Raw genomic sequence first — 14,643 nt, 5'->3', positions numbered from 1 at the left:
TTGACAAAGAATGCAGAAAACATCTTTACTGTGACATTTGTAGGCTTAGACATCACACTTCGCTTCATATCTTTTCTAAAGAAAAGAGAACAACACATACAATTTGGAAAAATAAACACGACATTGGACGTTTTATTTTTAATTTGATATAGCCTACTCCTATTCCTCAGACTTGTGAATTCAGTGAAATGTGAACTGGAGACTCGCTCTGACCGGATCATTTGAATCAGTGAGTTCTTGACTCGAGAACAGATGCAGTTGGATTGGTCCAATTCACAAATGAATCTTTCAGTGTGATTTGCGAACCGATTTAACTGATAAATTGAAAAGAATAAGCTCGTTCACGAATCGGACACCACTATCACATCTTGGAGCAGGTGACGATTTCTTCTTTTATGAAATGAAGTGGAGTAAAAAGTATGATATTATGCTTTGGAATGTAGTAAAGTAAAAGTTTCCCAAAATTAAACTACTCAAGTACATATTTTAAGTATTTGTTCTTTATCTAAGTACAGTAACAAAGTAAATTTAAAAAAAAAATACTGTCCACCACTGTCAACAATTAGTTCCATGTATGTTCCTATGGGAATTAAGTCCATACTATTGTCTGCTAAGAAAATCCTATATCTGGGCTGAGATGACATCTTACCAGTATCAATTGTTACAGCCCGTTCTCATCCCAAGGCGTCATACACTGACGCTTTTACCCTTTCACCCTTTAGCGTCAATATGAGACGCAGATATATGGCGCCTCCTAGTGGTCTAACCCTAACACTACCCCAGACCTAAGCCTACCCATAACCAAAGCGTGATATATTGACGCTAAAGGGTGCCATGTGCGTCGGATGTAGACGCTTTGGCAAAAGCGTCAGTATATGACGCCTTGGGATGAGAAAGCGTTGGTTGTTACTGTAAAAAGTGGATCAGATGGCTGCAATAACTTGACCATCTGGAAGGCTTTGGGCTTAGGGCCAAATAGTAATGGGTAGGTAGGTGACTGGGTCAGAGCATCTCCAAACCAGCAGGACTTGTCAGGGGTGTATTCCAGAAAGCAGGTTATGTGACATACCCGGGTATGTTTAAGAGTAAGTAAGCGGATAACCTCAACTTTCGGTTCCAAAAACGGAGGTAACTTTCAGGGTATGTTAGTAGTCATAGCAACTCACTCTCTGAACTTAACCTGCTCCGGAGCAGGTTATGTTCCAGGGTTAGTTTGTTTCAGAGAGGTGACAGAGCATGGCGTCCCCTGACCATTTTAGTTACATATAGCACTACTTAATCTAACCCTACTTTATACAGTCACAATAATTTTAAATGTTTCTAATTATATAACTTTCAATTTCAGGGTTCCCAAATGTGATTGGGTGCATTGATGGAACCCACATTCACATGAAAGCTCCTTCCATCAATTAAGGAGACTATGTATATAGGAAGTCAATGCATAGCATCAATGTGCAGGTGACAATAGATTTTTGGGATGCTAAATGTTTGGGTGTTTAAACCATTAAATCACCCTCATCACTGGTCCCCACTAACTAGGTAATACGTGGCCAAGAGGAACCCCCAGTGAACCCAGTAGACCAAAGAGATGGCAGGGTGGTACAAGACATGATTTGCCAAAATCACTTTAATTAAAACCAGTTAACAGTCAAGTGTTGTTCATTGTTTCTTTATTTCCTGTAACAAAAGACATTTGTATTTATTGCTTTAGATTTCATTCAACAACAAATGACAGATTAATGTTCACATGCTGTTTCCCACCTTAAGCTGGTGCTCCAGCAATTCAATTTCAAGTCTGGCCTTTTTTAGGTTAAGCCTTTTCTCCTCCATTTGAAGCTGTATAAGGTCCATCTCCATGTCACTTTTTCTGATTTGCTTTTAAAGGTGGACCTTATACAGCTTTTTGGCAGGCAAATAGAAAGACTGAAAAAGTCTGTAATACAAACCAAATATTTAAATGAGGAAGGAGAACTGCAGAACATTTCTTACACTGCTAAGATTCTGTGTGGAGGTAGATGGACCCTCATCTGTATTAAAATCTCCTGCCATATTCTGTAAAATGACAATGACAATTTATTTATTCTCATGTGTAAAAAAGGGGGAATGCATTCTATGCATCATACCTCTATGGGCGGCCCCACATTTTCTGTTTCTGTCACAGCAGAAGTGGTCTCTTCATCATCATCCTACAGTGAAAATAAGGAAGGATGCTTGGTCTAGCAAACAGAAAACTAAAGACAATAATCACTTACAACAGTGAGAGAGTGTGGTGTTGCAGGAGGATCCAATAATACAATGTGGCCATCAGCAACTGCAAGATAATTAAACCATGATAATCATGCATATTCAATTCTCAATGTATATTCTTAAGCAAATACAACTAATAAAGAAGGACATTAGGAGCATCTAAGTACTAGTAATAAGATTACAGTATACAGCATATGCAGTCAAAGCAGCATGCACACTGCACAAGTGAATCAATGACTGTAAAAGTAATTCAAAATGCCTTTTTAAAATGGTGACAGTGTTGATGATTTTATTTATTAAAACACTGACAAAAACAGTGTAAACATCAATAAATCATAAGTATTAATATGGTACACCTACATTTTACTAAGCCACTTGTCTTGGTAGCTGAGTCTGACGAACTGCCCCCTGGAATCCCATCGACCACAGGTCGCCCTTTATTAAGGGACAGTGCCAGCTCCTCAGCTCCCTTCTTTCTATTGGCTACATAGAAAACTAAATTACATTTAATACTAAATTAGTATTAAATGTCAGTAACAAGTTTAGTAAGTTTAGAAAATATTACCTTGCTGGAGAATGTTTTTGTGTTTCATTTTGACTTGGCTCACACTTCTTCTGGCTCCAGAAGGATAACACCTGATAAAACTAGAAGCCAACATATAACTAGCCAATTATGTGCATTACTACTGTAATATTAAGAAATGTATGGAGGCCAACAAGTAAATACTTGTCTATTTTTACTACATGCCCCAAAGAATTTTTGCGTCACAAATTATAAATGGGGTAGGCTATTTTCCCCTTTCATTGTGACTCACAAAGGGAAAATACCCAATTTATAATTTTCTAAACTCAAGCATTTACTCTGTCCATTATTATTTGCCAAGCCAACTTTCTTTTGCTGATGCAGCAGTATTGCTTTTTTATTTATAATTTTTTTTATAATGGGCTTAGGCTATAGTCTTCATAAGCAAGCATTAAAACCTCCAACTCAGTTTCACCGAAGTATCGTATGTAGCTCGCTTTTTTTCTCCCTTGGTTTCCATGGTGACTCCTGAAATCGGCGATCCATTGAAAATGTCTTTATGTACTCGTCGTGCGCGCGCATTAACTCTGGGTTACCAATAGGAGGTTGATTAAACTAACTCAACATAGGTGTTTTGGAACTGACATAACCAGAGTAAGCAAGTTTGGGGTTAACCAACCAAGAGTTCAAGGTTTATCTGACGGTAAGTTAACCTTGCTTTCTGGAATACACCCCAGGTGTTCTCAGTATGCAGTGGTTATACCTACCAAAAGTGGTGCAAGGAAGGACAACCGGTGGACCAGCGTCAGGGTCATGGGCGCCCAAGGCTCATTGATGCATGTGGGGGCCGAAGGTCCGATCTCAACTGGTCCGATTACACAATATGTCAGAACACACAGTGCATTTTCACATACCCCTGGTTTCACAGATGAGGTTTAAGACTAATCCCAGACTAAAATGCATGTTTGAGCGGTTTAAACTGAAAGCAACTTGCACTCACAGATCTTAAAATATGTCAGTGTTATTATTTTGTCGCAAGATGCACACCACTAATGCTTATCATTTTTTCTAAGGCACGTTTATAAACTACTTAAATGTCCTAATTGAACGAAGGCCTAATCCTGGCTTAATCTGTGAAACCAGGCCTTCGTGTTACAAATGCCTGTAATTAATTCTTGTATAATTGAATTGAGTTATGCACGGTATGTAATTGGAAATAAACTACTTGTACTTTCATATTGTGCAGATGTAATATTAACATTACAATATATTAAAATAATAATTAGTACACCAAAATAATATTAAGACTGCACGCTAATGTTTATAAAACCACCTCCAGATGAACCTCAAAAAAAGTAAACCAAACCAAAACAAGAAAACGTTTTTTTTTTCTAAAAACAAAGCACGGTTTATTAAACATTCAGTAACAAACAAACAGCCCCTATGAATCCATTAAAACAATATTTCCGCAGATTTTACACACAGGCTTCTATACAATCCTTTTGCAGGGGTATATGCATGAAATAGAGATGCAATGAGCAGATCTGGCTTTATTCTTTAGAGATCTCCTGAGATGCTTTCCAAAGGAACTCGTTTGGGTGAAATCAAAATACATTCCGATTATTTTCACGTTGTTTGTTTCTGATGTGCTGAAATGAAACATGGCCCAACCCTGATGATGATGATATTACAGAGATTATTAATACAGAAGCTTTAAACAGCAGGAGCTGATGAGGTTAAACATGAGATTTAGCGATTGTCCCAATGCAGTATTCACAGGTTGTCATGCTGTAAAGTCTCTATACTGAGATACCGCTGTGTGATAATTCACTGGCCCTCACTGAACCCCTCTATTAGGCTTCCTTATTGATGGCGAATATGTGTATTTAGAGTGCATTCGCTGATATCGTCACTTTATCAACTGAAAGTGTTTACGCCTATGTGCTTCTGGCTGTCAAAGCTGATATGTGACTGCTGTGACAGTTTGACATATTACAAATCTGACTGCACACAGAACAATTATGTAGTCAAACATAAACGTATAACACATGAAAAATAGTTGGACATTCCTATAATGCATTAATGTGTTTAAGAATAATACATTAAATAAATGGGAGTAAAAGGCTTCTGGTGGTTTCTTCTTCGATTATGTGTGGGTATTTTGTAAAAATAAATAAATACAGTACTGTTCAAAAGTTTGGGGTCAGTAAGACTTTAAAAAAAAAATCAGCAAGAAACAATTCTATTTCAAATAAAAGCTGTTCTTTTTTAAACTTCCCATTCATCAAAGAATCCTGTCAAAAAAATCTACATTGATAATAATAAAAAATGTTTATTGAGCACTAAATCAGAGTTATGCGACACTGGATTGATAATGCTGAAAACTCATCTTTGCATCAAAGGACTGTATTACATTTTAAAATATATTTTAAAAATAGTTAATTTTGAACTGTATTAATATTTCACAATAGTACAAAGAAATGCAACCTTGGTGAGCAAAAGAGACTTCTTTCAATAACAATAAAAAATCTCATCAACCCCAAATCTTGAACGGCAGTGTAAATAAGTGCTGAAATGCTGAGGTTTAATAACTCAAATGACAATACTTTTTGAATATGAATTTGTTCAATTCATATTTTCTTTCTATTTTAAGACATTCAAAATCATCCTCATTATGCTAAATGACATCAATGATGACACTCATGACCCCATACTATGAAAACTGAATATATTACATTTAAACTGGTGGATGTTCTGTTATTTCTACATGCATGTATTTGTACAATAACCCGTCAAATATTCTACATTCTTTGAATCCATGAAAAATATATCTGCTGCAAGATGATGGACAACTACATTTCTCTTCACTCTTCACGCATTCTATCACATTCTGTCATCGTTTATTTACTCTCATGTCGCTCCAAACCAGTATTTGAATTTGAGAAGTATACTGATACTTATTGAGCTCCAAGTGCTAAAAGTATCATACAATTGAAGACCGTTCTTCGCCTAAAATCTTCCAAATGAAGCTCTTAAGTCATATTCATAAAACAGATAGTTCCGGTCCTTGATTATGATTGGTTGAGCCGAGTTTGAAGCCATTGTAAATGACTCTACAAACATACACCTGTGACCACATAACATCAGTATTACTGTGCCACTAAGTCTGTTGCTTGCCAAATATTCAGCTTCTGAAGAACTATATTGCTTGCTGGAAGATTTTTTTTTATCAATAGCATTACATATTTGTGCATTTTGTACATCCTATTGCAGTCTTTAATCTTGAAATCAGCTGATAAATAAAATGCAGTTCATATGTTGACGTGAACTCTGTTAAACTTGTATCTAGAGCGGGAATTGAAGATCGGGTTTATATTCGTTTTGTGAAGACACATTTATGTGGCCAAGTGTAAAAGGAACCGTTTGAACAAATCAGATAGCTATCCGATCAGTAAAAACACGTGAACAGGCTCATAGAGGTCAAACCTGATGTGCCATTTTCGAACATGTGTACACAAATGAGGTTTTTTTCATTTACTTAGCAGAAACATTCGTCAAAACATCCTTTTTTTGTTTTATTACATCTCGCAGGTCTGGAACGACACAAGTAAATGATGACAGAATTCTCATTTTTGGTTGAACTTTTCCTGTAAACTAGGGGCACACGATTAATTGCAATTAACATGGAAATCGCTCTTAACCGATTTGGATTATTGCGATTATGAGATCGCAAAGGCTGTGATTATTTTTTATGTGCAGCTTGTCAGTGAAGCACGGCTCTGTGATCAGTAGCAAATGCTGTTCCATCTGAAAGCACTGTGAGTTTGAGTCGCTTATAATGTGCATTTGAAAAAGCAACACACGTCAAACATCTTTACAAACATGAGAAGCTTTTATGAACCTCTTGTCCAACAAAAGACAACATTTAATAAATCAATCAAAGCATTTCAATCTTGTTTATTCAGCTACAGCGATAGTATGATGCCCATAAGTTTTTCCTGGAATGACGTGTGTTATCTGCTTCTGTTCTGCGGCGGGGCATATTTGGCGTGTCTGCGCGAGATGCCCTCTGGTGTTCAGAGGGATATGTGGTGTGTGTGTGTGTGTCTGAGGCCCCATCCACACTACTGCGTTTTAGTTTAGAAACGGATAATTAAAACGAATACGATCTCCGTCCACACCAGCGTTTTAGCTGCGTATTAGAATTGATCTCCGTCCACATTAAAACGACTGAAAACGCGGATCACGTGACCATTCACCAACACTGAGCATTCGCGTGCCGGTGTAAACACAACTTCATTGATAAAATTATCCCACCATGCTCTGGGTTAACCCCAAACCGACGCTCTATGTACGGTCAACGCCGCCGCCGCTGCACACGGGAATTGTCACAGATCGCTCGAATAATAGCTTGACTCCGGCGCATGTAGGCAGTTATAGCGTTGTAAAATGCAGAATTTACTTGTACAACAGCTGCTAGCAAAGATATACCCCATGACTGATGACACCCAATCATAGAGCTGAGCGTGAGCCTCTACTACGTCATCGTTTCTAAAGTCCTCCGTTTTGACCCGTCTACACTAAAACGCCCTCCGGAGATTCAAAACGAAAAACGGATCGGCAGCGTTTCTAAACTTCTCCGTTTTGGGTCTCCGTTTTTGCCGTTTTAGTGTGGACGGGAGGTGCAAACGTAGCAAAAGGTCTCCGTTTTTAAACGAAAACGCAGTAGTGTGGACGGGGCCTGAGACGCCCTCTGGTGTTCATAGGGATATGTGGTGTGTGTGTCTGAGACGCCCTCTGGTGTTCAGACAGAGCAGCATTTACTACCGATCAGCCGTGCTTCACTGACAAGCTGCACATAAAACAATCGCAGCCTTTACCAAATTGCGTGCGGTTTCCTCTCAATACAACTTAACATAAAACAATACCCAACTACTGGTCTGTTTAATACTCTCAAAGTTCTAAAACAAATCACCCTAAGCCACTCCCACACAAATGACATTCAATGATGTCACTACTCCTAACTCTGCGATTCCCACCATTCCAGTGTCCTTGCAGTTTCTCAATCTATTAATCACTAATGGTCTCAAAAGTGTTGACCTCCCCGGGTCACAAGTCATCAGAGCAGGCCGGTTATCTCTACAGGAAACACTGTACAGTAAGTGCACATTCCAAATGATATGATATAATGTAATTGATTTTTGATGTTGAACTCTACTTCAGCCCATCGTCTCATAAGGTGTGTCCCATACTGCTGCTGACCAGTCCTTTAACGTTTGTCACAGGTCTGACTCCATGTAGCTGTTTGCGTCTGTCGATAAACGCAGCGAGTCTGACGGTGTCCAGTGGTGTTTTGGAGTAATCTCCACTATGAGCGCTGACCCACGGGTGCTGCAGGCACGAGGCAGAGCTCGGCCTCTTTCTGGGGTCCTGGTTGAGCGTGGACACGATGAAGTCTTTGGCGGCCTGGCTGACGCCGCAGAAGTACTCCTCGGGGAAGCAGAAGTCCAGCCTGCAGATGTTGACGCAGGTCTCCTCCAGACTCTCGTCCAGGAACGGGGAGACTCCGCTGAGCAGGACGTAGGCCAGCACCCCTACACTCCACACATCTGTAGACAGGGACACCGGGGTGCCCTGGACGAGCTCTGGGGCGGCAAACTCAGGGTTCCCCAAGAGGATATGCACGTAGCGGTGACCCGAAACCTGCACCGCGTCGCCCAGATCCGAGAGCTTCACGCATGGCACCGGCACGTGGAGGTCCACCAACAGATTTTCAGGCTGAGGAACAAGAAAGAGACTTTCAAGACTCTGCACTAGGTTTTTGAACTCTGTTTTAGTGGTCACATACCTACATACTTGGTGCTTGCTTGTACAAAACTCTAAGGCTCAATCCCAATTCACCCTTTGGCCCTACCCCTTGTTTTCGAGTGTACCCCTTGGCCCTTAAAACAGAGTTACAAGGGCCAAAGGGTTGAAATATTCCCATACGAAATGGAACAACCCTTCATGAACCCGATACGTCATCAGTCGTCGGCGATGGCTCTGCCGTTACGGAGTTTTTACAGGATTTCTCCATGACAACGACTGACAATCAGCGCAGCTGCTCTTAACTTTGAGGAAACATGATGCTTATAACGTTCCTTCCTCGAATGTATGTCTTTTCTGTTTCGGAAAGGTAATTTATTGTACAATTTCTTAATTTAAATGACTATATCATTATTATAAGAGTAAATAAAGTGCACGGTGGTGTCATTTGGCGCTAAATTTAAATGTTTAACTGTTTGTGAAGCCATCTCGCCGGTGATTCGCGATGTATTCTGCGAACTTTCTCGTAGCCCTCCGTTTGGAGTGTGCCTCTGAAAAATCTCCGTTTCGAGGGCTATATAGCCCCACCCCTTAGCCCTACCCCTTGATCTAAACAAGAATCGGGACACCCTACCCCTTGACGTGAACGCGCAAAACGGAGGGGTAGGGCCAAGGGGTGAATTGGGATTGAGCCTAAATGTTAGCGTTATGTGGATGATTGCAAGGATGTTGGTATTTGGCTTACCAAGGTTTTATTATAATTATATGTTTATCTCTGTAAAGCTGCTTTGAAACAATCCATTGTTAAAAGCGCTATATAAATGAAGATGACTTATCAAAGTCCCTCGCAAAGAAAGTCAGTTCACTTGACCGCCATGTTGGAAGCTACTTTGGTTACGCAAGACCAACTCCAATTAACTTAAATGTGGTAATACTGAAAACTCAAAAACATCTGACATGAGCATCTCTTAAATGTTGTTTCTTATGCTCAAATAACATTAAGAAGTGTATCTTTCAGGTCGGTCCCGCCAATGTGCAGTCTCAGGTGCTTTCCCGATTGACTCTTTTATTTAGTATTCAGGACTTTCTGTATTAGATCCATCTTTTTTTTTTGCATTGCAGTTTCTCCCATTCATAGTAATATAAGTGCTCAGTCTTGGTATATGCAGTGTTTGGTTTTATTTAGGTTTTTAGCACGCTCGCTGCTGCACGGTTAGAGTGTTGCTGTGCGGTTGCTAAGGTGCTGCTTTGGATACGTGTCTGCTAAACTTCTACTTTTTCCTAAATAAGCTCTAAATATGCTGATGTGGTGGTATAATGTTTCACCTTGAGGTCCAGGTGAGCTACTCTGCATGTGTGCAGGTGCTGCAGAGCTTCCAGTGTGTCTTTAATGAAGAACGCCACCTTCTCCTCCATCAGCTCATCGTGAGCCACTAGATAGTCCAGCAGACGTCCATCTTCAACACTGAACACATAAATTTGATCACATCAATGCATGTCTTTCTTTTTTTTTTTTTATGCCAATTCTGAAAAACTTGTATCTGGGTTTTAGGACTCATGCCTGCAACACTCTTATTCTTTTATAGTCTTTGTGTTACACAAGTCATACAGTTTTGGAATGGCATGAGTGTGAAAATGTGACACAATGTTTGTTAATGTGTGAACTATCCCTTTAAAGCAGAGGTCTTCAACCCTACTCCTGAGGACCAGGCTGTGTTCAAAATCACCCCCTATTACCCTCATCCACTATTCCCTACGTTGGTCCACTAATATAGTCCACTGAAGGAGTGAATGAAAACGAGTGAGTGAATTCGGACACCGAGAGCGCCGGAGGAGCTGCCGCTTTTGCATGCTTTGAGCTTGATGTTTAATAATCATTTAAAATTGCTCTAGTAGAAAAGAAAATGTTTATATTAAACTCTGTCATGGAAACCATGTATAAACCTTAAGTAAACAATTTAAAAATCAATTAAAAGGAATTTATACCTATATGATATTACGCTGTACCCACATTGGACCGGCGGTTTGGAAAATGGATGGATGATGGCGCTTGACTCTCGCAGTGCATTATGGGTATTCTCTAGCTGTTGAGTGTACATCAGTTGTGCACTCGTTATTGCGCTGCATTATGGGATTGAATGAGGGCACTCGATAGCGTCCACTATGGTTTTGGACACCACTACAATGGCTGTGCCCACAAATAGTGCCCCATCCACCTTATTCTGCTCTAAACAATGCGCGCCACCATGACGACGATTCCGGTTGCCTACTTCCGGTTCGTAAGTTACTGTATTAGCAGTGAGAGAATGAGTTCAGGTTCTACGTGCTGTTGTTGGTTGTTTTAACAATTCAAAGAAGATAAAAAAAACTTTTTAGAAACTGGGTGCTTTGAGCATAAGATAAAAAGGAGAGAATGCATGTCCGGTTCGTATTCAATGCTAGAGAGTAGACGTTTTTGGTTAGCTACGCTAAAACTGAAGCATCCAACGAAAAAGGTGTATGTCTCTCCGCACCATTTTGTTGACAAACGCCTAATACGTGAACAGTAGGGATGGGCATTTCAAGCAAAAATAATAATCGAAGATCGCTGGGTATTATTCAATATTATTCGAAAATCGCACCCCTCCATCACATCACGCACACATGCATGTATAGGCTATAAGCTACACACCAGAGCACATGAGCAAAGCGGAGCAGTGATGCTTAAATATAAGTTTAAAAAAAACTAAACATACGTTTTATATTTAAGTTTCACAATATAATTTTTTTTATTTTTTTTATTTCATCTATGTTGATTATATGAAAAGGGAACCGCATGGGATGAGTCAGATATGATCATAATGCCCAATATATCGGAAAACATTTGGAATGGCTCAGACAGACATGATTTTGACCACTTATTAAGTTTTGTTTTGTAGAAAGCCTTTCTTTAAAGTGAATTTCGTTTAGTATAAATTGTATCTTCATTTTAATCAATGTTTTATCAACACTTGCCTGGAATACTAATAAATAAGAAGCAAATATATATACAGGACACGGAGCCGCGGCCGCGTGAACTGGAGCGCGTCTTATTAATCAACGGAACTCAGCATAGGCTATAAGTTACTTGCCTCACATACATGAGAAGTATATCTACAGAAAGCTTGAAATATGTACTTTTAAACAAAATAATTAAAAACGAGCAAAAATGGGCTGCTCTCTGCTTATGTATAGGTTAATTCGTATGAAGTGTGCATTTCTCTCTATAGGCGCGTTCTCTACTGCGAACATGGCGAGTCAGCATCATCAAATTTATCTTTGCAGTCGACACTTACAGAAAACACTAGTTTATTAATAAACAATTCAAATGTTTCATGCATAATCATTACTTTTGCCGTTTTTTTGTGGCAAGCTTTATGCGTGCGTTGTGATGCAGAATAGTCATTACGAAAACGCCCATTATGGTTTAGCATTCTCTCCCATATAGTATACATAACTTCCAACCCAACTTCAGTCGTGCACGGGCAGGGGGAGCTCTACTTATTTCACATATTTTCTAACCAGCACATCACTGCGGCGTTCTGACTCTGAGCGAGCGGTGCTTAATCTTCATAAAGCTTCGAACCGGAAAAGGACAACCGGCTTCCGGTTCAAACCCGCTATGAATCATGGGTAAATTCGCTAACCAGGAAAAAGGTGGATAGTGTCCCACTGTCCTGCAGACTTTAGTTCTAACCAAACACACCTGAAGCAGCTAATCAAGCTCTGCGGGATCAGCTGAAAATACACAGGCAGGTGTGCTGAAGCAGGCTGGAAATAAACCTTGCTGGACACTGGGTCCCCAGGAGCAGGGTTGAAGATCTCGCTTTAAAGATATTGATCATCTTTAAGATAAGCTCTCTACACTTCTGTAGCATATTTTTACTTGAAGTTAAACTGTCATCATGCTTGTCAAGTTTTTTTTTTTTTACTAAAACAGTCATAATTTACTGTACGCCATCATTTTATTAGAACATTAGAACTAAACAAGCTGTTTGTACCATCAATACTTCTACATGTATTTGATAAGATTGGCTAACGTCCTACTACCATTGGCCACTCTGCTGTTCATCAGGATTGGCCTAATTGCTGTCTAGACATAAGGGATTGGTCTAGTCTAGGCCCATAACTGTTGTGTCAATGGAAGTGCTTTCCAAATGGATTTACTCACAGCTCAAGAACCAGCATGTAGGCCGTGGGCGACTCATAGGTGTCAATCAGCGCCACCAGCTGGGGATGCTGGACATGACGCAGGATATCGGCCTCATGGGCAACCTGCTCTTTCTTCTGCATCTTCTTATTGACACATTTCACAGCAACCTCCTTCTTACTGGCCTTGCTGAGACACTTCCTCACCACTGAGAAACGACCCCTGAAACAGAGAAGATATGAAAAACATGCCAGAGTTTGTTACTGACAGGATGAATGATGCTAGACTGCTTTTTAACGAAGGTAAAATTTATATATTTACCGTCCAATTTCACATAATTCTGTGAACGCAGATTCAAAGTTATCTTTCCACTGGATTCCAGTGCCGTCATATGTTGAGGCTTGATGAAAGAGAGAAAGAGAAAAACTCAGTTCTGTTCTAAAACCCAGTACTGCTTACCAAAACAATACAGGCATCATATCACATTTAAATATGAGAAATATTTATGCATTTCATTCTAAACTGAAAGGTAAAGATAAAAATAGTTAAAATAGTGCAAATTATTTAAAGCCATAATTTTACCCAATACTTGTGTGCGTTGTTTACAGTATGTTTGTGATTATCAAACTCTACTGATATCAACTGCACTACAAAAAATCATATTCTTAATGAGCATTTTTGTGAGAAGCAACAATCCCTAAAATATTAAAATGTTTCATATATTACTTCTTGAATATAAGTTCCGGTATATTTTGTCTTACTAAACTGCCAGATTCTCATATTTTTTTAAATGTAAATTAACAACTTAATTTAGATACTGGATATGTATTAATGGATTTTTTTCAATTTTAGATACTGTATATTTTAGAATCTGTATTGAAAGCAAGTCTTAATATCTTATGTAGTGTTACTACTCAAGTAAATGTATCTTTTTGTGTATCGAATGTATCGAGTTGTATTAAGTATCCATCATACTTTAGTAAGTAAAGTTAAAGTAGCAATTAAATAGTATTAAAAATACTATTAAAAAAATAATTAATATTTCTAAAAGTATTAAAGTGACTGATATTAAAACTACTGAAGCATCAAATGTTAAAATACTGTATGTAAGAGTGTATTGTTCACCCGAAAATGAGAAATTGTCATGATTTATGCATCCATAAATCACTACAGATCTGTGTGAATGCGTATGAGAAAGGAAGGTAGTTGACTTTGGTGAAGCACTTCTATTTGATTTGATTGTCCTCACCTGTGCTGGGTAAAGTCACCATGTTTGAGGGTTCACTGGGTGGGCTGATGCCCCAGGGGTTACTGGCACTGACTCTGAACTGATAGTGCCCACCAGGAATCAGATTCTCAATCTTCACACACACATCTGCAGTGGAGACCACCGACTTCTGCCACACCAGAGAGTCTGCACACAAGATCAGACACACACATTTGTGAACCCAAAGCTGGATGATTAAAACATGGACATGACGCACATCCATGTCATAAGATTAACTTTGCAGACAAAAAAGTATGCATGGACCTGGCTAAAGATGCTATATTATATACTTCTGTAGAAATTTATTTATTCCTGTCAAAGTTCCTTGCACTAAAAAAAAATAGTACTGTACCTTTAAGAATTATTTTATGTAAGCTACTGTTCAAAAGTTAGGCGTCAGAATTTAAAACTTTAAAACTTTTATTTAGCGAGGATGCATTAAACTGAGCAAACATGACAGTAAAGACTTTACATTGTTAGAAAAGGTTTCTATCTCAGAAATTCTGCTCTTTTAAACTTTCTAATAATTTTTTTTTTATCACGATTTACACACAATCTTAATTAGCTATTTTCAACATTAATAATAATAATAACTGGTAACTTTTCGCAAATGATTCACACTATTGTTCAACA

General features: G+C 38.9%; 1 protein-coding gene and 1 long non-coding RNA gene across 4 annotated transcripts in view; both read right to left on the bottom strand.

Moving 5' to 3' along the window:
- Positions 1-1,609: 1,609 nt before the first annotated feature.
- Positions 1,610-1,909, bottom strand: LOC130102880 (uncharacterized). The gene is made up of 2 exons (XR_008809297.1): positions 1,762-1,909; positions 1,610-1,677 (listed from the first exon to the last, which is right to left on the bottom strand). It is a non-coding gene; the product is annotated as an uncharacterized LOC130102880 (long non-coding RNA).
- A 5,625-nt stretch (positions 1,910-7,534) lies between these two features.
- The window catches only part of LOC130102863 (kalirin-like), a 63,262-nt gene continuing 56,153 nt past the window's right edge, over positions 7,535-14,643 (bottom strand). For 2 of the 3 annotated variants that reach the window (XM_056268962.1, XM_056268964.1), the window contains 5 exons: positions 13,993-14,157; positions 13,065-13,143; positions 12,765-12,965; positions 9,902-10,040; positions 7,536-8,548 (listed from right to left, as the gene is read on the bottom strand). In XM_056268962.1, coding sequence (XP_056124937.1) covers positions 8,003-8,548; positions 9,902-10,040; positions 12,765-12,965; positions 13,065-13,143; positions 13,993-14,157 — 1,130 coding nt within the window. In that variant the 3' untranslated portion in view covers positions 7,536-8,002. Of the gene's footprint in view, positions 8,549-9,901; positions 10,041-12,764; positions 12,966-13,064; positions 13,144-13,992; positions 14,158-14,643 lie in introns of all 3 variants that reach the window. The other variant, XM_056268963.1, reaches the window with a different exon arrangement.

Source organism: Rhinichthys klamathensis, unplaced genomic scaffold (assembly GCF_029890125.1).
Source record: "Rhinichthys klamathensis goyatoka isolate OS25496 unplaced genomic scaffold, OSU_Roscu_1.1 h1tg000279l_1, whole genome shotgun sequence".
Classification (NCBI taxonomy): Eukaryota; Metazoa; Chordata; class Actinopteri; order Cypriniformes; family Leuciscidae; genus Rhinichthys; species Rhinichthys klamathensis.
This window is presented reverse-complemented; position numbering and strand designations above follow the sequence as displayed.